At 38.6% G+C, this 25,411-nt stretch overlaps 1 protein-coding gene across 1 annotated transcript in view; it reads left to right on the forward strand.

The window, feature by feature from the left end:
• The first annotated feature begins 209 nt into the window (after window positions 1-209).
• Window positions 210-25,411, forward strand: part of CWC22 (CWC22 spliceosome associated protein homolog) — a 64,700-nt gene continuing 39,498 nt past the window's right edge. Inside the window, exons 1-2 of the mRNA XM_081241572.1 lie at window positions 210-276; window positions 21,018-21,157. Coding sequence (XP_081097698.1) covers window positions 21,131-21,157 — 27 coding nt within the window. The 5' untranslated portion in view covers window positions 210-276; window positions 21,018-21,130. The remainder of the gene's footprint in view (window positions 277-21,017; window positions 21,158-25,411) is intronic.

Raw genomic sequence — 25,411 nt, forward strand, 5'->3', positions numbered from 1 at the left:
CGTCATTTCCGTCCTCATTGGCGGTGGGTTCTGGATTTTGTAGTTTGTGTCAACTTCTCTTTTGTCGGCGTCTTGGGAAAGGAAAAATGTGGCCGGATCGACGGCTCTGTATCTGGTATTACAATATTGTATTTTAAATAAATTAATAGGATAACGTATCAAAGTCAGTTTAGCGTCAGGTTTTTATGTATTTCACGTTCCGCCTTCCTCTTACCGCCGGGCCGGGAAGGGGAAGTGACGTACATCCGGTGTAATGGCGGCGCGGTGGAGCGCCAGGTAATTACCGAACTCCGTAGACTAGCTACAGGCAGCGAACTGAAGTAGGGGTGGTGGGTTGCCAGACCGGATGGGAAGTGAAGGGGAACCAGGAGTGGGTGCGGGCTCGGTGGTAGGGCCGTGGGCGACTCTGGGGTGCGCTTGGGTCTCCCGCCGCGCGCTGGCCCGTGAGGTTGGGCTGTGAGTGTCGGTCGGGCCGAGGAGTCGCGGCGTGTGGGGTGGGGAGGGGGCAGCGGTGAACTCCCGCCCCGCCTGCGCGGACAGAGTAGTTTCCTCGAGAGGTTCCTGGGCCTGTCTTTCCGCAGTGGCTTTATTGTGGAATCCAGCACCAGTGCTGGTACTCTCGCTTTTCGTGTGCGTGTGTTTTGGGTGCGGATCACTTAGAGCCTCCCGAGTCGTTCGGGCTTCCCAAGGCCCTTTTCTTAGTGCCCCTGCCCTGGGCCACGGTTGTGGGATCCATGAATGGTAGTTAATTAAAGAACAGTGGAAGTTTCACTCTCATTCCTCTTTGCGGCATAATGTGACTGATTGTTTAAAATTTCATTAGTCGTTTCTTTTTCATTCATTTGCCACGTAATTTCTGACGCTTACTAGTGTTTATTACTGGGGACTGTTCGTTTCTCATTACATGTGTTCTTCTCCTGTCATCCTTTATCCTTCCATAACCGGAACTACCACCAATAAGGTGATAACTCCCAAACTTGGGTCTCCAGTCTCCACATCTCTATCGAGCTCCAATCCTACAGGACGTACATTTGCACGTAGCGGTAATATAATATCATAGTTAATTTTACGGACTCCAACTGTAATCATCAGTTTACCGATTTTCGCTTAATTCTTAAAACAATTCTTTGAGATAAATGGAGAACGAAAAAAATGGGGAAAGCCTATTCCAGATGCAAGAATTAAGTGATTGAAAGTGTAGTAAGAGTTTGCTTTTTTAGGTTTCCACAGACTAGGAATAGCAGATAGAGAAACAAGCAAACTTGGGCTTCAGAAAACCAGTTAACTGGCCTCCTCCTTATCTGTATTTAAACTTGTTTTAGGATTGCCAGTTCACCTCAGTTAACATCCTACTGTGGAAAAGTGGATTTAGAATTGGCATTAAAAGTGTGATCTTGATTACAAGAAGCGTCTAGTATCTGTAGGAGGAGGAGGCCTACTTGAATTGGTACTGGATGAAGGACTGGTAAACCAAAGATTCCAGTCTTGCTTCAGAACTTATTAGGTCTGTCACTTGGGGCAGATTACCTAACATCTCTAGTCTCAGCTAAAAATTACAGGTTGTTTTGAAGTTGAAGAAAAATAATGCATGTAAGGCACTGAGACTTCAGAGGCCAAGAGCCTTTAATATCCTGCCTGACCCAGTGGTTCTGAAAATGTGGTGTCCTGAATCAGTAGAATCAGTAGCATCAGTATCTCCATGGAACTTGTTAGAAATGTAAATTATTGAGCTTCACCCCAATCCTGTTGAATCAGAAGCCGGGGAATGAGGGACCCTTCACTCTCCTTTTTGCCAGAGCATTCCCGAGATTGTCATGCCAGTTAGTTTGAGAGCCACTGTTCTAGCCCATCTCCTAGGTATCGGCTGTGGTTCATCCCTACCCCCAGAATCAGGTTTGCTGCCTTCTTTGCTCCAAAGTGTTTGATCTGTGGCCAGCCAGTGTTTTCCTTATTGTGCCGCCACAGCCTTCCTCATGTTGCATAGCTTAGTTCCAGTCACTTCTGGAGTTCTGACACTTCCTAGATTGCTCAACTGTCTTTCCTAAACCAGTCTTCTTAGCTCTGTCCTTTTTCCCAGCTGCTGAATTGTTAGAGGTTAAGTCTGCTCCCTGATGATTGTGCATTGCCAAGAGTTCTGCAGTGGCTCCTTGTATCTGAGACCACCTAAGACAGTACACAGTGATACATTGTGTATTTATAATGCCCATGCCTTAACTTGAACATTATTTTCTGTTTATGGTTCACTTGTATTTGGACTGAATCTTGTACTACCTGGTATATCCCTAACTTGATATAAGTCATTGCTGGCCTAGAGCTAGTTCAAGAAAGAAGTGGCTATTGGTAATATAGCTGATCCCACTAATGACTTGGAGGGCTTCCTTGCTTCAGTTCTCTACTTCTGTATTTAAATCTGAGAATCCTAGCATGGGAGGATAATGGAACAAAAAGGCCTCTGGCATATTAGCTTTAGCAGACTTCCAGATGTAATAAACCTGTAGCCTGAATATTTTATCTCAGCATATACATTTCCCAAGTGGACATTGGAAGAGACATTTCAAGGCCTACAACAAAGTACAAACTTTCAAAGCATTTTCTTCAGAAATAATATATCTGGAGAGGAAGCAATGATTAAAGCAAGCCTTTGCTGTTTGTAGCTAAGTTAATAAATCTTTCCCAGTGAACAGATACCAAAAAGATGGTGTGGGCTGCCTTGGCCTGGGGACATAAGGGCTCCTGGAATTATCGAATAGTTTGGCTAATGGGAGGGAGAGACCCAGTGGAGGTTCATGTTTAACTTGACTTTGATCCTAGCTCATAAATGGATCAGACTAGAATTCAGTACTTCCATCTCAAAAGCTACTCTGTGAGTCGTTTCCTGAATTAGTTTACCAGGACAGCTTTCTTCTAAACCTGGGGACAGGAGCCTCTGGAGTAGAATGTAGTGCTGTGTGTCTAGGGGATAGTTCATAAACTTCTCTGTGGAGGACACGGCATCCAAGTTTTCTTTAAAACTTAGAATGTGATTTACTAAATGGCGTTTTCATTAAATCTTCAGCAAGCCCACTTTCAAAGTTGTGCTGTGAGAGTTGGTGGAACATATCCGGCCCATATACTTAATTAGGCAAGCTCATGAACAGATTTGGGGTGAGGGGAGACAAAGTGGTATGAATGTTTGAAAGCATGCAGCATCCTCAATAATTAGACTTGTTTTGGTAAGTTGAAGTAACTGCACCTCCAGGATCAGATTTCGTCTTGCAATGCCTTCAAAGGAACTGTTTTGTTTTGTTTTGTTTTGTTGTTTTTGTTCTTGTTTCTTTTTTTCATGGCAATAGGGAGGTATATTCAAGCTGCTCTCCAGGTTAATGTGAGATGAAGACAGATAAGGAATGGCACCTGATAGGACTGTCATGATACAATTGATGACATATAGCTTGGCAGTTCCTAGAAATAGGGGTTGATATGTGGGACAAGGCTGCTGTGGTATTCCTTGGTAAAGAAGTTGTCAAAATATTATAGGGAGTTAAGAAATAGGAGCAATAATCAAAAGTCCACACACCTCTTTTTATATTTGATTTTAGAATTGGAACCTATTAAGTAGCAGGCACTGTCCTAAGTTCTGGATATATAACAGTGACCAAGAACTTCAAGGGTCCAGTGTTCTTCTACAAGGTCTTTCATCTCTCTGAGCCCTTACTGGTGCTGTCTCATTGCTGGAATGACCTTTTCCCCCTTTCCTACTTGTCCTTCAAAATTCAGCTTCTAAACCCATTTCTTTCTATATGCCCCAGACCCACCTAGTTGCACTTCCTTTTTTCCAGTAGTACTGAGTTTATAACCTTGCTATAGCACTTGGACTTCTCTGCTCTGCCTGGTGATAGGAGCTCTCAACTCTCAGACCTCAATGCCTCCTGTGCAGTTTAACGTATATCTCCTCTCACTATACAACAGACACTGCCTTTAACCCTCTATTCTTAATTTGTTGCCGAAGAATAGGGGGTAAGGTAAAAAAGTAGAAAAAAAACATCTGGCTTTTTCTCTTAACCTTATACTTCCTCATTTTCTCTGCAAGTGCTTTTCTGAACCATGTTTGTTTTTTTTTTTTAGGAGTTTGTAAGCTTTTTTTCTTTTTTAACTTTTATTGGAGTATAGTTGATTTACAGTGTTGTGTTAGTTTCTGCTGTACAGCAAAGTGAATCAGTTATACATATATCCACTCTTTTTTAGATTCTATTCCCATATAGGTCATTACAGAGTGAACCACTTTTTAATATAATTATCAATTATGGCACCAGCCTCATTATTATTATTATTATTTTTAGTTCTGCTTTCTCATTTGTCCTGTACAAAATTTTTCAGTTTTTATGACCTCACCAAGGAGACTCCCCTGCACAGATACAAACTTTAATAAAGACAAAATGAAAAAGGAGCCATTCAGTGGGTGATTAGAAGCACTAGAGCTACTTCTTTGCCATAAGATACATATTAAGTAAAGTGGTGAGGATTGTGGTATAGGCTTGAAATGTAAGGTTTTTTCTCTTTGTTATCTTGAAAATGGGTATAAATTTAGCTTAATCGCAGACCAGTAAAACCCATAATGGTAATATTTGTCCAGTGAATGAGGTGCTGGGGTTAATGAGGAAAGTTAAATTCTGTTGCCAGCCAGTTGAGCTGTGAACCAAGTGAAGTGTGGGGAAACTGAGGCGAGACGACGTGGACTTATGGAGGTGTGGTTAAGTACAAGTGATTGAGGGTACAGTAGCATAACTGTGTCCCTTAGGGTTTATTTTATTCAGCAAGTAGAGGGACTGCTAGCCCAAGAACTCTTTTCTATCAAAGAGTAATATAAGGATATAGATTGTTGATACATTGAGACAGAACTTTCATTTTTGAAATTTAGAAGGAAATTTAGAAAGTGTGGAATGATTGAATATATCATAGTGAGATCTTTTTTTTTAACATCTTGATTAGAGTATAATTGCTTTACAGTGTTGTATTAGTTTCTGCTGTATAACAAAGTGAATCAGCTATATGCATACGTATATTGCCATATCCCCTCCCTCTTGTGTCTCCCTCCCACCCTCCCTATCCCACCCGTCTAGGTGGTCAAAAAGCACCAAACTGATATCCCTGTGCTATGCAGGTGCTTCACACTAGCTATCTGTTTTACCTTTGGTAGTGTATATATGTCAAAGCTACTATCTTACTTCATCCCAGCTTACCCTTCCCCCTCCCCGTGTCCTCAAGTCCATTCTCTATGTCTGTGTCTTTATTCCTGTCCTGCCCCAGGTTCATCAGACCCTTTTTTTTTTTAGATTCCATATATATGCGTTACCCTGCAGTATTTGTTTTTCCCTTTCTGACTTACTTCACTCTGTATGACAGACTCTAGATCCATCCACCTCACTACAAATAACTCAATTTCATTTCTTTTGATGGCTGAGTAATATTCCATTGTATATATGTGCCACATCTTCTTTATCCATTCAACTGTTGAGGGACGCTTAGGTTGCTTCCATCTCTTTGCTATTGTAAAGAGAGCTGCAGTGAACATTGTGGTACATGACTCTTTTTGCATTATGGTTTTCTCAGGGTACATGCCCAGTAGTGGGATTGCTGGGTCATATGGTAGTTCTATTTTTAGTTTTTTAAGGAACCTCCATACTGTTCCCCATAGTGGCTGTATCAATTTACATTCCCACCAACAGGGCAAGAGAGTTCCCTTTTCTCCACACACTCTCCAGCATTTATTGTTTGTAGATTTTTTGATCATGGCCATTCTGACCAGTGTGAGGTGATACCTCATCGTAGTTTTGATTTACATTTCTCTAATGATTGGTGATGTTGAGCATCTTTTCATGTGTTTGTTGGCAATCTGTATATCTTCTTTGGAGAAATGTCTATTTAGGTCTTCTGCCCATTTTTGGATTGGGTTGTTTGTTTTTCTGATACTGAGCTGCATGAGCTGTTTGTATATTTTGGAGATTAATCCCTTGCCCATTGCTTTGTTTGCAAATATTTTCTCCCATTCAGAGAGTTGTCTTTTTGACTCGTTTATGGTTTCCTTTGCTGTGCAAAAACTTTTCAGTTTCATTAGGTCCCATTTGTTTATTTTTGTTTTTATTTCCATTTCTCTAGGAGGTGGGTCAAAAAGTATCTTGCTGTGATTTATGTCATCGAGTGTTCTGCCTGTGTTTTCTTCTAAGAGTTTGATAGTGTCTGGCCTTACATTTAGGTCTTTAATCCATTTTGAGTTTATTTTTGTGTATTAGGTTAGGGAGTGTTCTAATTTCATTCTTTTACATGAAGCTGTCCAGTTTTCCCAGCAACACTTATTGAAGAGGCTGTCTTTTCTCCATTGTATACTTTTGCCTCCTTTATCAAAGATAAGGTGACCATATGCGCGTGGGTTTATTTCTGGGCTTTCTATCCTGGTCCATTGATCTATATTTCTGTTTTTGTGCCAGTACCATACTGTCTTGATTACTGTAGCTTTGTAGTATAGTCTGACGTCTGGGAGCCTGATTCCTACAGTTCCAGTTTTCTTTCTCAAGATTGCTTTGGCTATTTGGGGTCTTTTGTGTTTCCATACAAATTGTGCAGTTTTTCGTTCTAGTTCTGTGAAAAATGCCGTTGGTAGTTTGATAGGGATTGTACTGAATCTGTAGATTGCTTTGGGTAGTATAGTCATTTTCACAAAGTTGATGCTTCCAGTCCAAGAACATAGTATATCTCTCCATCTGTTTGTATCATCTTTAATTTCTTTCATCAGTGTCTTATAATTTTCTGCATACAGGTCTTTTGTTTCCTTAGGTAGGTTTACTCCTAGGTATTGTATTCTTTTTGTTGCAATGGTAAATGGGAGTGTTTTCTTGATTTCATTTTCAGATTTTTCATCATTAGTGTACAGAAATGCCAGAGATTTCTGTGCATTAATTTTGTATCCTGCTACTTTACCAAATTCATTGATTAGCTCTAGTAGTTTTCTGATAGCATCTTTAGGATTCTCTATGTATGGTATCATGTCATCTGCAAACAGTGACAGTTTTACTTCTTCTTTTCTGATTTGGATTCCTTTTATTTTTTTTTCTTCTCTGATTGCCATGGCTAAAACTTACAAAACTATGTTGAATAATAGTGGTGAGAGTGGGCAACCTTGTTCATGATCTTAGGGGAAATGGTTTCAGTTTTTCACCATTGAGAACGATGTTGGCTGTGGGTTTTTCATATTATGTTGAGGTAAGTTCCCTCTACGCCAACTTTCTGAGAGAGTTTTTATCATAAATGGGTGTTGAAGTTTGTCAAAACCTTTTTCTGCATCTGTTGAGATTATCATATGGTTTTTCTCCTGCAATTTGTTAATATGGTGTATCACATTGATTGATTTGTGTATATTGAAGAATCCTTGCATTCCTGGGATAAACCCCACTTCGTCATGGTGTATGATCCTTTTAATGTGCTGTTGGATTCTGTTTGCTAGTATTTTGTTGAGGATTTTTGCATCTATGTTCATCAGAGATACTGGCGTATAGTTTTCTTTTTTTGTGACATCTTTGTCTCATTTTGGTATCGAGGTGATGTGGCCTCGTAGAATGAGTTAGGGAGTGTTCCTCCTTCTGCTCTATTTTGGAAGAGTTTGAGAAGGATAGGTGTTAGCTCTTCTCTAAATGTTTGATAGTATTTGCCTGTGAAGCCATCTGGTCCTGGGCTTTTGTTTGTTGAAAGATTTTTAATCACAGTTTCAATTTCAGTGCTTGTGATTGGTCTATTTATATTTTCTATTTCTTCCTGGTTCAGTCTCGGAAGATTTTGCTTTTCTAAGAATTTGCCCATTTCTTCCAGGTTTTCCATTTTATTGGCATAGAGTTGCTTATAGTAATCTCTCATGATCCTTTGTATTTGTGCAGTGTCAGTTGTTACTTTTTATTTCTAATTCTGTTGATCTGAGTCTTCTCCCTTGTTTTCTTGATGAGTCTGACTAATGGTTTATCAATTTTGTTTATCTTCTCAAAAAAACAGCTTTTAGTTTTATTGATCTTTGCTATTGTTTCTTTCATTTCTTTTTCTATTTCTGATCTGATTTTTATGATTTCTTTCCTTCTGCTAACTTTGGGGGTTTTTTGTTCTTCTTTCTCTAATTGCTTTAGGTGTAAGATTAAGTTGTTTATTTGAGATGTTTCTTGTTTCTTGAGGTAGGATTGTATTGCTATAAACTTACCTCTTAGAACTGCTTTTGCTACATCCTATAGGTTTTGGGTCATCATGTTTTCATTGTCATTTGTTTCTGGGTATTTTTTTGATTTCCTCTTTGATTTCTTCAGTGAGCTCTTGGTTATTTAATAGTGTATTGTTTAGCCCTCATGTGTTTGTATTTTTTACAGTTTTTATTCATAGTGGGATGTGCTTTTAATTTAAGGCCTGGTTTCTCTGTGGGTAGCTTTGCAGATATTTAAAGGATCTTTTAAAATATTTGTTGTAAAAATATCTTTTTACCCTGCATGGGTAGAATGCAGTGGAACCCTACAGGTTAGTAGTATTCATATATTTTTTAGAGGCAAGTTGGGCAAGTTCTTATAGCCAAGAGATGAAGACCTTGTGAGAAATCTTGTTAGAGAGGTCAAAACCAACTTGCCTTCTTCTAAAATGAAATGAGGATTATCTTATTATGGGATCTTCCCTAAATGGAGCCTTCCCCCTACTTTCTCTTGTATACAATGGCAGAGAGAATGGGCAGATTTGATTTTATCTCCTATTACCTGAGAAAGCAAAATCAGTGGGATTTGATGACTGACTGGGAGTGAGGAAAAGGAAAGTGTCACTTGGCTAGCTTTACAGGTAATATCTTAGAGGAAGTACTGGTTTGAGGAGAGGAAGAAATGAGTTCCAGTTTGGACTCCCCTAGTTCAGAGGGCCTTTGGGACATCCACATGGAGGTTTCTATAGGCATTTGGCGATAAAGATTTGGAACACTGTAGAAAAGACTGGACTGGAAGAAAGTCATTCTTATGAACATGAGTTGAAGATGTGAGGGTGGAGATGGTCTTCCAGAGAGAATATGGAGAAAGAAAAGATAAGCACTATTCATTTGTTCATTTAACAAATATTAAGAGACTTCTGTTTTGGGATTACATCAATGAACAAAACAGAGAAAAATCCATGAGCAAAGATTAAACTCTATGGGGTAGTAAAATGTTAGAGGGGTGGACAGAAGAAGAGACAAGAGCAACACCAGGTGAACTTGGCACCCCTGTAAGCTGAGAAGTGAGAACTTCAAGAAGGGGGTTAGCAGTACCAAGTGCTAGAAACAACGTCATAAAATAAGGAAGTGGCCCCTGGATTTAGCAACAAGGAGGTCATTGTGTAACCTTGACAAGTACTGTGTAATAGTGGGAGTGGAAAACCAAATTGTGGTGCAGAAGAGGGCTTAATTTGAGATTAAGAATTAGAGGCAGCCAGTGTGGACTCATCTACCAAAAAAAACCTGGTTGTGTAGAAAGGGGGTAGGATCCAGGGAATTTGCTCCGTAAATGACATAATTTATATTTAAATGAATCAGTAAAGAAGTTCAACATATAGAATTTTTCTTTAAAACTAACTCATGTGAAAATCAATACTATAAATCAAGAAATAGCTGATAGAAATTTGGAAACAAACAAAAATTGACAACTTCCCTGCTGTCATAGAGCCTGCATTCTGGTGAAAAGGAGCACATTACAGGATGGATCTTCCTATGTACCAACAAAAGAATGCTACTTAAAAAATATTTAAGTAGCATATCCAAATGATCATATCACTTTAATTTCTTTGGTAACTTAAACACGGACTAATTTGGACTGGTTTCATCGTGTAGGAAATGAATGGGGGGGGGTAATACCTCCTCCCAGTTTATAATGAGTAATTTTCAGTATGAATATTGGTATCACTGATTCCTTAAAATGATAAGAACTTTCAGATTTTTGTCATTTTTTTACTCATCTGAGTCTCACTGTCTTAAGATGTCCCCAAGTTGGTCCTGTCTCCCCTACATAGGGTCAGAGACCAGTCAAAGGTTTTTATATTGTTTATTCCTCATCACTTAAAAACCCAAACAATATCCAATACTATCTGCACAGTTTTTAACCCTGTACTTCAACATGGTAACCTCCAGTTATTCAAATGGTTATGCATCAGAGCACACACCTGACGTACAATGGTGTACCAGGAAGCAAACAGGGAGGACAGGTCTGCAGTTCTTTATTTGTAATTCTGATTTGACATTCAGAATTTTGTTCAGATTTTAGAGAAGAAATACAGTACAGATATATTTATTAAGTAGTTCCCCTTTGAGGATCCAGGGCAACATCCTCTAATGAAATACATGTAATATTTCCACAGTGCATCAAGTGAAGAATCAATTAAGTCTCAAGTTAGTGCATGTCAAATTTTGCTGCCAAATGAGTTTGGCACAAGCTAAAGAAAAATCTGAATTTCAAGGCTTTTCAGACTTCAGAATTGCAGATAAGGGATTGCCACCCTGGTGACTTTTCCTAAAAGTGTTGGCCCTTTTATTTTCTTGAAATTGTGAACCTGTGCTTGTGCTGAATTCAAATTACAGTATCATTTTTTTCTTATGTGGCATATCATGGGGCAAATTTCTTACTAATATGTATATATCCAAAAAAAACAGCAAGAAAAAATAAGGAAGCAGTTTTCTTAAACAATGGAGTTTTCCTTCAGTACAGATAGGGAAAAGCCATAGCAATTTTGTCATTAATGCTTAAGAACTGTGGCCAGGGAACTCCCTGGCGGTCCAGTGGTTTGGTTAGGACTCTGCAGTTTCACTGTGGAGGGCGTGGGTTCAATCCCTGGTCGGGAAACTAAGATCCCACAAGCCATGCTGTGCAGCCAAAAAAAAACCAAAGAACTGTGGCCCATCTGTTACTCCTATCTGTTCCCTGAACAGGAAAATCACTGTTTGGAAGGGTCAGGGGCTTGGGTCCCATTTGTAGATTTTCCCGAGGATACCATTGCCTTTTTTGTATTAAGAACAGATTTAAACTAGCTTTTATTTTGAATACTATTTAATATTCCATTTTCCCCACTGGCAACTAAAGTTTGTTTTTAACTCTGTTATAATGTTTGGAGTTTGCCACACCTACTGTTACTATTTAGAATGCAGAAGAGCAAACTAAAGGAAGTCCACTTCTTTGACTGTTTTTTTTTTTTAATTTAATTTATTTTTGGCTGCAGTAGGTCTTCCTTACTGCGCTCGGGCTTTCTCTAGTTGTGGCGAGTGGGGGCTACTCTTTGTTGTGGTGTGTGGGCTTCTCATTGCGGTGGCTTCTCTTGTTGTGGAACACGGGCTCTAGGTGCACAGGCTTCAGTAGTTGTGGCTCACGGGCTCTAGAGCGCAGGCTCAGTAGTTGGGGCACACGGGCTTAGTTGCTACGAGGCATGTGGTATCTTCCTGGACCAGGGCTCGAACCCGTGTCCCCTGCACTGGCAGGTGGATTCTTAACCACTGCACCACCAGGGAAGTCCTTCTTTGACTTCTTTTAACAATTTTAGGACAGTATGCTTCCACAAGTTCCTCCAACATGGGTTGAGGACACCTAAGGGACAATGATAGATGTGTTATACTGAAATGATTGAGAAAGCATTGCATTTCAGCCATTAGTTGAATATTTCCTCATTTTCTGAATTTTTGAGATAACTGTGGAATTTATAATTTCATAGTTTCCAGTTAACAGTCTAAAGCACTTCTTACAAATCTTACTGACTATTTTGCTCTCTGATGCTTGTTGAAACTACATCTCCTTATTATAAAATATCCTCCTTGCTCAGGAGAGCAGGTGTGGTTTTGCTGAGTTGCTTACTTGTGACAAGGAGAGATAAATTTAATAATTCATCATAAAATCCACACAGTAATGCTAAGAAGAGCAGTGAGAGCTATAAACTCTAGATAAATTGCTCTCATTGCAGGAATTTCCAATTAGTCTATATCAACCATGCACATGTTGAGCTCTCATTATTTCCCTATAGGCATATTCTATATAAATCTGGATGATGATAGTACTTCATGAATTTTTTGTTAGAACTGCGGTAGCAGTCTGCAGTATTGTCTATTTCACACTTACTTTTTTTGTTTTGTTTTGTTTTGTTTCGGTACGCGGGCCTCTCTCTGCTGTGGCTTCTCCCGTTGCGGAGCACAGGCTCCGGACGCACAGGCTCAGCGGCCATGGCTTACAGGCCCAGCCGCTCCGCGGCATGTGGGATCTTCCTGGACCGGGACACGAACCCGTGTCCCCTGCATCGGCAGGCAGACTCTCAACCAGTGTGTCACCAGGGAAGCCCCAGACTTACGTTCTGGGAGGTAGAAATGTAACAGGTTGTACTTGATTGCCAGAGAAATGTTGGATGATGATGGTTAAAGGGTAGAAAGGTGAAAGATGACACCAATCAGAAAGAAAAGTCATTAAATTTAAATGGATGATATAATTTGAAATAAAAGGCATTAAAAATTGCCCTGTGTCTGTGTGTAGGTAGGTTGAGAAGAGAAACCAGGTTTAAGACCCAAGAGGGGTAGTCAAGGAAAATACTAGGTCTTGCACAATAGAGTCAAGTGATTTATTTTTTCATATTGTACCTACCTGGTCACAGTGAATTCTAGGTATGCAAATTAAATAAGGGAATCCTTAAAATTATTCATATTTAAAAAGAAGTAGTGCCTCATTATATTAACATCAAAACCTTTACTATCTGGAACTTTAGAAGAATGGATCAGTTTAGAATAGAAAAATTTTCTGGATAATAGAGATCGTATCTGTTTACATTTTATAATTTACCAATTTGGCATCAATTTATTAATATTGGCATTTTCATTGGGATGCAGTATCAGATGGTTTTAGCATCAGATAAACTTTTTTGAATTTTAATGCTGTTTACTAGCTGTGATTTACTTGTACACATTGCTTCAGCTCTGTACCTCAATTCTCTCACTGAAAAATAAGACTTAAAAAATCACGAAAGCAGGGTAATCATGAAAATTGAATTAAGAATATATAAATGAAGTGCCTGGCATAGTGTCTCTGTGGCTATAATAATGTATTATTATTTGTTATTGTTGCTATTGTTACCTTACTCTAAATTACATGTTTCTGACTTCTAACACAGGAAATGTAATTAGTTCATCTCTGGATATCTCAGAAACATCATTGTAATGTACTATAGAATCTGTTAGTGTGGACAGCAAATTAGTTTGTTGAGAGCTACTGTATACATTGACATTTCTTCCATTGGCTGGTTTTGAACAGTGTTGGGCCACCTGCGTACACCATTGCACCATTCCTATCAGCTTTGGGACACTGATCATCATATTATTTTAAATATTTATTATTTGTTTGTTTGTTTGTTTAGCTGCACTGGGTCTTAGTTGCAGCACGCGGGATCTTCATTGTGGCATGCGAGATCTTTTTTCAGTTGCGGCATGAGGGCTCTTAGTTGTGGCATGTGGGCTCTTAGTTGTGGCATGTGGGATCTAGTTCCCCAACCAGGGATTGAACCCAGGCCCTCTGCATTGGGAACACGGAGTCTTAACCTCTGGACCACCAGGGCAGTCCCATCATCGTATTATTTTAAAATGACTTGTCTCATTGGAGAACTGTAATAAGTTGAGGAAAATGCTATTTTAAAGTTTGTATATTATTGGCGCTAAAGCTTCTCCTTTATTATCAGTTTGGGCACACTATATAGGTAACAGCTGATTTTGAAATGAGTCTTATTTCGGGTACGTGCTGAGATAAGTTCTCTTGGGTAGAAAATATGTATCTAAGGATTTAAGTAATTCTGAGAGTCCAGATCCCACCCTCTTCTCATTCTTCTACCCAGAAAACCATGATGTGAATATAATTGTCAGCAAGTTCACAGTCTTACTGGACTAGAAAGTGTTCTCTTCCATTATTTTGTGTCCCATGAAGAGAAAAGACCTTCAGTCCATCTCCTTTTTTAGAAGAAAGGCTCCATAGAGGAGTTAGTGCTGAATTCAGGTTTGCATGAGTCCTGCTATATAAACACATCCCATTTTAGAGTGGGGCAAATTGTTCAACTTCGGATCTAAGCAAGGTCTACATATTACATATGTTAGGTCTGTTAGGCCTCTTTTATTCTGTAACAGCTGTGCCGTTCATTTTTTTTTTTGTCCCCCATGCTATTGAATTGTTGGAGAAAGTGCTTCAGTTGTCTTGTATGTTAAAGCCCATTGATGAAAAATCCCCAGTAACGTACCTAGTAGTCATCAGATGGTCTTGGCAGGAATTTGTAGACTAGAGAAAATTTGTAAACTAAAGAGTTGCTGGAACAGTAAGTGGTCGTATCTTTAGAACACGCGAGTCCATGCGGACACCATTTTGTGTGGGTCAGATGGTTCTGGGCTAACTAGAAATAAGAATTTGACCCTAAATAATCCATGTTGTATATCATGACTTAGATTGGTTTAATTTTTCTCTTTTGCAAGTTAGTGGAAATCCATTTTACAAATTGTGGTTTTTGTGTCAGTTGTCAATTCTTGGCTGTCATCAAGGCTGTTTTTTTGTTTTGTTTTGTTTTGTTTTTTTCATTTTATTAATACTCCTCTGGTTACTCAATCTAAGCTGAAGGATAGACCATTATCTTCTAGAAATGTGATCCATCCCTGTCTGCACTGTTATTCAGTGGGTCATGATTGTATATGAAGTTTGTGATGGTAGTAGTATCTCTAGTGCCAGGTTTTTCTTGTTGTTTATGTAAAATGATCATTTGGCATCATAGTAGCTGCAGAGCAGCATTTAAGACTCTGGAGACCACACACTGATGATTGCAACATAGACAAACTCTAAGATGAGCATTATTATATTATCCCTTATTTTCCATAATCTGAATCTGCCATGGAAAATAACCAAACAACTCTTCCCATTAATTTGGATATGAGTTTTTTTTTTAACTTTGCCAGTATCTGAAGAATTAATTAGTATCATATCTGGAGATTGTCAAAAACAAGGATCTTGGGAGTACCGTGACTAAAAGGCCCCAGTGTCTGCTAATCATTTAGAATTGTGTTGTTCAGTATGGTAACCAGTAGCCACATGTGGCTATTCATGTTTAAATATAAACTTAATTAAAATCAAATAAAATTAATTTTCTCAGTCCCACTAGGTACATTTGAAGTGCTCAGTAGCCACACATGGGCAGTGACTATTGCATTGATATGGTGGCTACTGACAGGGCAGAATATGAACCTTTCCATCAGTGCAGAAAGTTGTGTTATACAGTGCTGATTGTAAGTGTCAGCCAGCAGAGAGGGAAAAGAATAACCAAGAGGATCAAGGACAAAAATATGCAAAGAAGTGCATGACAGTCACTGCTGTCTAGCATCCGGGGAAGGAGGCCCTTTTTCTGTCTTCAGTGTTTTCTCCTTCAGGGTCAGAAAAGTCCTGGAAATCAGTCACAGGTGATGATGGCAGCAGTATCCATCAGCATATTCCCTGAAAAAAGTAAAGAGTACTACTAGGTAGAGGCTTTTACTTGGATTCTTTTGAGGTTCCTAATGGACGATTCAGTTCCTGAGGCTCATTCATAGAGGAGTGGATGTAAGGAATGAGCAAAAACTATTAATTTATATAACAACATTATTAGAGGAGAGTGGAATCCTTTATTGAGGTATAATACAGTATCATCCTGGGAGTAAGAACAGATTATGGATAGTAAGGACATTGACAGTTCTCTAGGCTTTTAATTTTTACATAAAGTATGTTCCAGATCTCACCAATTAATAAGCCTATTTAAGCCTACAGGCAAAAATAGAATTTATTTCAGTCTATGTATATGAAATTTTTTTAACTTGAGAAGTACATAATCATTGAAACATTTATTGTTATCAGATAGATACATATCTCATATATATAGGAAGGCTGAACTCAATGCACGTTTTTGTTTGTTTGTTTGTTTGTTTGTTTTGCGGTACTTGGGCTTCTCACTGCTGTGGCCTCTCCCGTTGCGGAGCACAGGCTCCGGACGCGCAGGCTCAGCGGCCATGGCTCACGGGCCCAGCCGCTCTGCGGCATGTGGGATCTTCCCGGACCGGGGCACGAACCCGTGTCCCCTGCATCGGCAGGCGGACTCTCAACCACTGCGCCACCAGGGAAGCCCTCAATGCAGGTTTTTTTCCTCTCTCAATTTTTCATGTTTTGTTTTCATTTTAAGGATAATAAAAGTGTTTTATGAACATATTTCATCATCTGGATGACTGCATTTCAGTGCTTAAATTTGTGTTTGTGATCATGTTATAGTAGATAGTGTTACTTTAATTATCATGGCTGATTTTTTTTTTTTTTTAGGGCTGCATTGGGTCTTCGTTGCTGCGCGCCGGCTTTCTCTAGTTATGGCGAGCGGGGGCTACTCTACGTTGCGGTGCACGGGCTTCTCATTGCAGTGGCTTCTCTTGTTGCGGAGCATGGGCTCTAGGCACGCAGGCTCAGTAGTTGTGGCTCGTGGTCTCTAGAGCGCAGGCTCATTAGTTGTGGCACACGGGCTTAGTTGCTCCGAGGCATGTGGGATCTTCCCAGAACAGGGATCGAACGCATGTCCCCTGCGTTGGCAGGCAGATTCTTAACCACTGCGCCACCAGGGAAGTCCCATGGCTGATATCTTAAGCTTCAGAAAACTTGCGCTGTGGCCGTCAGTGCATTATGAGTGAGAATTTTCTCCCTATAAATTGTGCCCAGAATTTCTCAGATTTAAAAGCACTGATACTGATTTTTTTTTACATGCATGTATGTGCTTCTTACCAGTGAGTTAAGGATTAATATTTGGAATTGATGTTTCCCTTTCCAAATGATTTATGACTAAGTTCTTCATTATAAAGTAGGTAAGCTGTGGAGTCTCTATATTTTACCTTAAGTGGCTCGTGGTTTAAGACAAATTGAGAACCAGTTTCTCATCCAGAATTGGAAAGCTGAGCAGTTTTGAGGAAGAGTTGAATGTTGGAATTATCTTGGGGATGCTTCCATAAAACCAGCGTGCCTAGGTATTCCCCCCACCCCACATACGTATCTTCTGCTGTAGTAAGTCAGGTGGGCCCCAATAGATGTACACATAATTTTCTGATCATGCAAGTTTTCTTATTTCAAATTATTTTTAACATAGTGACTTAGGGATCTGGTTTTACAATATTAAGTAATGATCTGAAACTGGCATGTGTGAAAAAAGCCCAACCAGCCACTTTGCTTTATTAGTAGCTTAGTGCTTTGCTTATCGTTATAGATTTACTTTTTATAAGCAGACCATAAGCTCCATGTGGGCGGGGCATTTTGTTATGGTTGTTCATTGCTCTCTACCCAGTTCCTAGAAAAATGCCTGGCAAAATAATACAAGTGCAATAAATATTTGTTGTTGTCGAACAAGTATATGTATAAATAATACTAGGTGATAAGGATATGCTAGACTATAACAATTGTGCTAGTAGAAGTAAAAAACAAAAATACCATTGCCTTTGAGCAAAAGTTAGTTGAGTAAAATTTTGAGTTTTATAGCTCTATACATTTATAGCCATAAAAACAGGATCTTTGAAAAGAATCATGTGATTTGTGTATGGCACATACACATTGTGTAAGTCATCTTGAGGCAACTGGGACATAAAATCCATCCAAGACAAGGTGCCTTCAGGGTTGTATCACCTGAGGTGAGGGAGGAGTAGCTTCTGTTTTTTAATTAGAAATGTTTGTGCATTAATATTTGATATAATTAATAGAGTTAGATTTAGGTTTGCCATCTTATTTTATTTCATTTTGTCCTCTTTGTTTTTTGTTCTTCTTTTCCTTCTCTCCTGCCTTTATAAGTTAAATATTTTTTAAATTCCATTTTAATTTGTCTGTAGAGTTTTTAGCTATATTTATTTATGTTATTTTTTTGGTCATTGCTTTAGAGAACACACTGTATAGCCTTAACTTTTCACAGGTCTCTTAGAGTTCATACTGTTCTGCTTCAGAAAAAAAGACATAAACCTTGCCTCATGTAGATCCATTTTAGTCCATATATATCCCATCTGCATACACTATGCCCTCTCAAGACATTTTGCTTTAAAACAAACCTGTGTATTTTAGATAAAGGAAAAAGTTGTCATTTATATTTCTCGAGAAAGTTACCATTTCCAGTGTTATTCATTCCTTTTTGAAAATCCGGACTTCCATCTCATATCATTTCTGATAAGCCTGAGGAGCTTCCTTTAGCATTTCTTATAGTGCAGGTCTGCTGGAGATATATTCTCTTAGTTTCTCTTCGTTGTTTTTGTTTTCTTTGTTCAATCAGTAAATGTCTTTATTTCATCTTAAGATTATTTTTGCTGGAATTCTAGGTTAATTCAGTTTCTTACTCTTTCAGCACTTTAAAAATTATTCTGCTGTCTTCTGGTCTCCTTAGTTCCTGATAAGAAGTCATCAATAATTTGAATTATTTCCTTTTACATAATGTGTTGTTTTTTTCCTCTTGCTGCTTTCAGGATTTTCTCTTTATCTTTGATTTTCAGCAACATTGTTTCACACATACATCAAACAGGCCCAAAAAAAATAAATAGCAACTTCATAGATGGAAAAAAGGAAAAAAAAGATACCTATCTTTGGCCTTTTTAACCATCTCATACAAACCAACTTCTTACAGTACAGCTAAGTACATACACAAAAAGGTTACTGGAATGCTCGGAATAAGATTTTTTGTTGTGGTGTTTGTTTTTTTTTTTACAAGGTTTTTTTTCTCCTTTGAGATTATAATGAACATGGTCACACCACAAGTAAAGTCAGAAGTAGGACAGAGAACGCTCTGAAGCCTGGTTTGGTCATCCGAGATCATTAAAAATGGCTGACCCCTAACAATATGTACAAAAATATAAAATGTAAATAAAAAATACAAACAAATTTTCCTTTTTAAGTACTTTAAGAAAAAAGTCAGGGCCTTGGAAGTTTTGGTTCTTTTTTCTCCCCTGTTGCAAATTCGCATTGTGGTTGACTACTGACTACTATATATGACTGTGTGTAAGTGTGGTTTTCTTTATGTGTATCCTGCCGGGGATTCTCCAAGCTTTGTGAATCTGTAAATTTGTGCCTTTCATCAAATTTGGGGAAATTTTGGCTGTAATTTCCTTAAATATTTTTTCTATCCCATTCTTTCTCTCTTTCCTTCTTGGACTTTAATTACACATGCACTAGGCCTTCTGATAATTGTCCTACATGTCCCTGATACTGTTTATTAAAACTTTTTATCTGTTCTTTAGATTGGATAATTTCTCAATGATCTTACATCAAGCTTACTGGCTTTCCTTTATCTCCATTTTGAATTTTTTGCTTCATATATTTTTCAGTTCTAGGATTTCAGTTTGGTTCATTTTTTGTTTTGGGGTTTTTTTTTTCTTCTTCTTCTTCCTGAAATTTTCTATATTTTTATTCCTTGCAAGCATGTTTTCCTTTGCACTTTTGAGTATGCTTTAAAAACCTCGTACACTAGTTTCAGCATTTGGGTTGGTGTCTCAGTGTTGGATTCCTTTGATTGTCTTTTTTCTTAAGATTGGGCCACAGTTTTCTGATAAGTTGAGTTAGTTTTTAATTGTATCCTGGACATTTTACTATTATGTTAAGGCTTTGGATTCTGGTGCATTCCTCTGAGGAGTGGTGACCCTTCAGGCAATTAATTTGATTAGGCTTAAATTGCAAATTCTGTCTCTTAAGCAGTTGTTCACATCTCAGTTCAGTCCTGTGATCCTGAGTAGGACACTATTTAATACATGTATTGGTTCAGCAGTGGTCAGAGATTTGGGAGAGTATATCTAGCCCGTTGGGCTTCCTTTCTTTGGCTCTCTCCACTTTGGGAGCCACTGAGCAATGATGTGCTTTAGATTGCAGTTATATTTTATAGATTGACAAGTTAATCTGGTGTATATTATTTTTACTAACCTAGATAGCATGCTAACCTTTGTAATGGAAACTTTTCTTGACTTAGTGATTTGTGTACATCCCCATCTGCATTAAATGATAGCAACTCTGTATCACTTTATAGTATCTAGATTATTTGTGTTTGTGGTCCAGTGAAAAGAATACTTAATTGGGTGTCCTTAAGCTAGGTTTCTAGTCTGCCACTAGCTTGTTTTATAGCTTAGGACATTATTATAGCTTAGGACATTGAAATGATTTATCTGACCGTCAGTGTTCTTATCCTTAAAAAGAAGGAATTGGACCAGATAATCTATAACATCCTTTCTCACTTTCAAATTAGAAATTTTCTTAATTGTATTCGGTTATTTTGGTACTGAGCACAGTTTTTTTCTCTATCTTCTCTACTTCTTTTAATTTTTAAATTTTTTTCTATTTCATTTTACTTTTGTGATTTCATTACCTTACACCATACCATAAACTATAAACTATTTAGATATGCAATTCCAATAAAATACTTGAATGGCAGTTGTGTGTGAACATAACTATCAGTTCAGCATTTTTCAAAATTACTAAATTTTACTTAATAGATGGCTACTGAAAGACATTTTATTGTAACGGTTAACATTGATGACTAGGTTTATTGTGACCAAATATTAGTTCTCATATGTGCATGTATCTGAGGCCCTGTGCCTTTGATAGATCATTATTAAGACTTGATTATTCTGATTTAGCACCTTATATTTCCATGTGGTGTATATTTCTGAATGATCATTACTACAAGAACACTGGCTATTTCATTCTTAGTTTAAATCGAAACATTGGAAGTTTGTATTAGAATACTTATGTTGTTTAATAAGCCTTTGTTATTATTGCTCTTTTGTTCAGAGTCTTTTCTACTAATACATGTTTTTTATACATTGTTATATGTAACTATTTAAAGAGTTTTTGAACTTACATTTAATTATTGATTATATCTTTGCCTATTAAGAAAAATAAGGCAATCGAATGTCCATTGTGTGGAAATAATATGTTGTTATTTTACACACATTTTATAAGTGTTAACAAAGGTTTCTTTGGCATATTTTATAGGTGTCATTTGCAGATAGTAAATCTAAACTGTCAAGGAGTTCATACCATTCGGTACTTGTTATTTGGACCAGCTTAAGGAGTCTTTGACATATCAGATCAACTGGCAACAGAAAATGAAAAGTAGCGTGGCACAAATAAAGGTAAGTGTTTGAAACTTATAATAAAGAACATAAACTTGTAGTCAGTTATCTACCCTTTAAACAAAAATGCATTTGTATAATTAGGACATTAGAACCAGACAGTAGAATTGCATCATACGCACATTTAACTTAACACAATTTCAAATGTAGATACTTGGCCAGATGTGCAAGTGGGCAGTTGAGAGAACATACGGGGCGGGGGGGTGAATCAAGAAAGTGCATGTGAGTGAGCACATGCAAAATAAAAATAAACAGCAGGAAATTCCACCATTCTTCCCAAAGAGCATTCTTTCCTGCGTGAGCATGAAATGGAAGATGAGTATCTTCTTCCGCAGTTGGTCACAGTTCCTACATGTCTGTCTACAAGTGAACCTCTTATTGCATATTGCATATGCATAAATGAGCTCCTTATTCTGTGTTGTACTTTACTTTAGACATTATACATTCATTTATTCAGCAGATATTCAGTGAATTCTTACTATGTCCTAGTGATTATTCTAAGCACTTTGGGTAAGATGGTGAATAAAACAGGAATCCTTGGTCCTGCGGGGTTTGCATTCTAGTGGGGGAGAAAGAAAAATCATAAACTTAATACGTAAGTGAATTATATAGTATATTAGAGTGTTACATGCTCGACTTGCGCTGTGGAGAAAAGAAGTAGGGTAAGGTTGATGAGTAGCGTTGGAATGATGTAATTTTTCATAGGGAGGGCCCAGTGAAAAGGAGCCTTTTTGAGCACACACTTGAAGGAGATGAGGGAGTTAGCCACATAGATATCTGGGAGAAGAGTGTGCCAAGCAGAGGGAACAACAGAGGCAAAGGTGAAGAGTCTAGTGTGGCTGGAGCAGGTTCTGAGAAAAGTAGAATAGTAGAGGAGGTCAGAGCAGTCACAGGAACCAGTAACTCCACCTGCTTCAGAACTGTTCCTCTGCCTGTGAGCGGACTTGGCAGGAGAGCAAACCACTCTACTTCCTTTTCTTTTCAGCTGCACAGATCTGCTAGCCAATCCGTGTAGTCCACAGATCTGTTGATACAAGCAGGCACATCACTTCCTGGGTCTTGGAGTCAGTAAAGGGAAAGATGGATTTTTATTTGATTGTAAAGACCGGCACTTGTCCCTTGCCCTCCTCCACCACCTCTGCACCCCTAAACCTACTTTAAAGAGTGTGAGTAGGTGGGAGCTCCTTAACAGCAGGCACCAGGTACCAGGCCTGGGGTGTGGTAAATGCTTAATAAACTGAATTGATATGCTTACAGGCCGAGGCAGGCTCTGCTGCCATCTCTTTGAACTTCTTTTGAGTGTGAGAAGACACTCTCTAGCCTCCCTCCTAGGTAGACCTCCAGGCTGTGCTTGCATAGCTCCTTTGGCAGGGGGCTCACTGTCCCTGAAGCTGGCCCCATCTGTCAGTAGATACTTTCATATAGTGTTCTGAAATGTGCCTCTTTGGCACTTGTACTGATTGGTCCAATGACAGTTAATTAAACAATTAATTGTGGGCCGAGTAGGTGGCAGACTCTGTGTTAGGAGCTGGGGACATAAGGAGAAAGGAGACCTTGTGGGGAACTGGCTCTTGACTGAGCCGTGTTAGGTAAGAGCACAGAGATTTAGACTCTGTACCATTTACATGAAAGGAGAAGTGTTCAGTCTTTCTCAGAATCCTTGTCCTGTTTCTCTTAGACTGTGCTTCTCCACGTTTCCCTCTTGTGGACCTCTGGGGCATTCCCCCTGCTTAGGAAGGGATGTCCTCAATCAGCAAGCCCTTCACACTTAGTGGCTCAGCCCTCCAGCCAGTTCTCAGTTTAGTTTGTCTCCTTCTCTCCATTTTGTTGGCTATAAGCAGGTCCACTAGCTGGTTTGGGCCCATTCTTACCTCAGGTGAAGCTCAGATCCTCTCTTGATATTCTGAGACCTCATCTGAAAGGTTCAGGAGGCTTTAGCTGAGGATCCCTTATTTTTCTATTGAGCCTTCCCGTAGCTTCCTTCGCCAGCTGGAAGCAAGCTCCCTAACTCTTCCAGCCCCTCCTCCCTCTGGCTCTTGAAGACTTGTTCCCTGAGCCTAATGGATGCTCAGAGCCTCTGAACACAGGCTGTCTGCTCCACTCACCTCCTCATATTGCTCTCTGTACATCGTCAGAGACTACAGGTGACTGCACTGTGTACCATATTTGCTTCGCTTAATGAACAATGTAAAGAATTTTTAAAGGTAATTTCAACAATATGTTACTTTCAACTACTGCTCTTAGAATCTAAACTCTATGATAAGGGAAATAGGGAAATTAGGTTAGTATTATTTGGATCACACTTCGAAATTATTTTGCACTTAGTAAAACCTACCGAAGCCCAGTTCAGGTTCCCCTTTACTCACTGTCATCCTCAGTACTCTGTACCACAGTGCTTGTTCCTACTCAAGATCTCCTGTTAGCACTGACTAGTGTGCCAGTCATTTGTTAACTTGATCATATTTACAAAATCCTGATTCACGATCTCAGTATTTTGGGTTTCTCCCTCTTACCCACAACAGATATTGTGTAGACATGTTAAAAATCATTAGCACAGAATTGAGGCCTGCTCCCTAATGTAGTCAAAATAATTGTCATGCCTTGTAAAAGAAAAAGTAGACAGTGCAATTTTATTGTTCTTTCTCTCTCCCCTCCCTTCCCTCCTTCCCCGTCTTCTCCCCCTTCTCTGTCTCTCTCATTTATAATCTGATGTGTTTAATCGCAGAAATCTTTATAACCATCTCTCTCCCAGAAGATCTTAAGTTCCTTGAAGGTTTTTCCTATCTTTTGTATCCCCCAGAGTGTCTAGACAGGAAGGGCTATGTCTTATAATAAATAAGTAACTATTGTGTTTAGTGTTACCATGAATTGAATGAATCTGTGCTCTATATTTGGTTTAGGATCTAGATGTCAAGTGTTATGGAAACCTATATCATATATATTGAACAGTTCTATTTAATTTAATGCTGCCCAGTGAAATAATTTTTAAAAGTTATACACATTGGAAACAGGATTTTAAGATGTTTGCATTCAGTGTGAAATACAGCCAGACTGGCTACTTTAAATTATAAATTTGATCACATGTTTATTCACCAACATGATTAGTCTAACTAGTGTATGCTATTCAAAAAATTCAATACTTAAGAAGATTGTATTGGCAATTTACTTGTGATAATGTTATACTTGCACTGCTGGTAATTAGATAGTCGTAACATAAGAGGAAGTTGGAGCTTGTTTACACTTCTTTGCAGTATAATTTTCAATTTTTAAATGTATTTTTTTCCCATTAAGGAGGGAAGCATGTAGGTATGTGGAACAAGTTACTCATTATTTGAATTATTTTTTCTTAGATTTCAAGATTAAGATCCTTTGAAAACATACTGTTTTTCCGTTCTTACAGTTCAGTTAATTAAAGTTACTTTAATTCTTAAAAATAAGCTTGTCAATATGAATATTTTTATACCAGTGGTTTAAAAAATTTACCTATTTATATAGATAAATATTTTGGCTTCTTAACTATATTTGGACTTTTAAATTAGGATATGTTCTTAAACTGGATGGTTCATATCTCTGTCTCAGTGTGACATATCTTTAGTCTCATGTTACATTGAAGTTACTTATTTGTATGTCTGTTACTTTTCAAAGCATTTGGCTTAGGAGCTGTATTTTACAAGTCATATTTTTTAAATCCTTACAGCCTACCATATTGCCATACATGCCATATCAGACACTCAAATATTGTTTGCTGAAAACAAAAATGAATTTTCATAAATACATTAGAGTCAGTTTCTTCTAGCTATTTATTTTATCCAGATTTAGTAACCTGGACTAATGTTGTGATTTCTGTAAGCTAATGGAGATAAGAAAGTAAGTGCAGTGTTATAAAAGACTTGGGCATAACTACAGAAGTGAGCTCTTGCTAGAAAATCTCTGGCCCTTGGTCATGTTTTTCACCAAAGGAAAGCTTTGGTCTTGTTTTTCACCAGGAAAGGCCTTTATAAAAATGATGTTCTAGGGGCTTCCCTGGTGGCACAGTGGTTAAGAATCCGCCTGCCAATGCAGGGGACATGGGTTCGAGCCCTGGTCCTCGAAGATCCCACCTGCCATGGAGCAACTAAGCCCGTGTGCCACAACTACTGAGCCTGCAGTCTAGAGCCTGTGAGCCACAACTACTGAAGCCCGCACACCTAGAGCCTGTGCTCCGCAGCAAGAGAAGCCACCACAGTGAGAAGCCTGCGCACCGCAGCAGAGTAG

This window comes from Mesoplodon bidens (genome assembly GCF_964165515.1).
Source record: "Mesoplodon bidens genome assembly, chromosome: 8".
NCBI lineage: Eukaryota > Metazoa > Chordata > Mammalia > Artiodactyla > Ziphiidae > Mesoplodon > Mesoplodon bidens.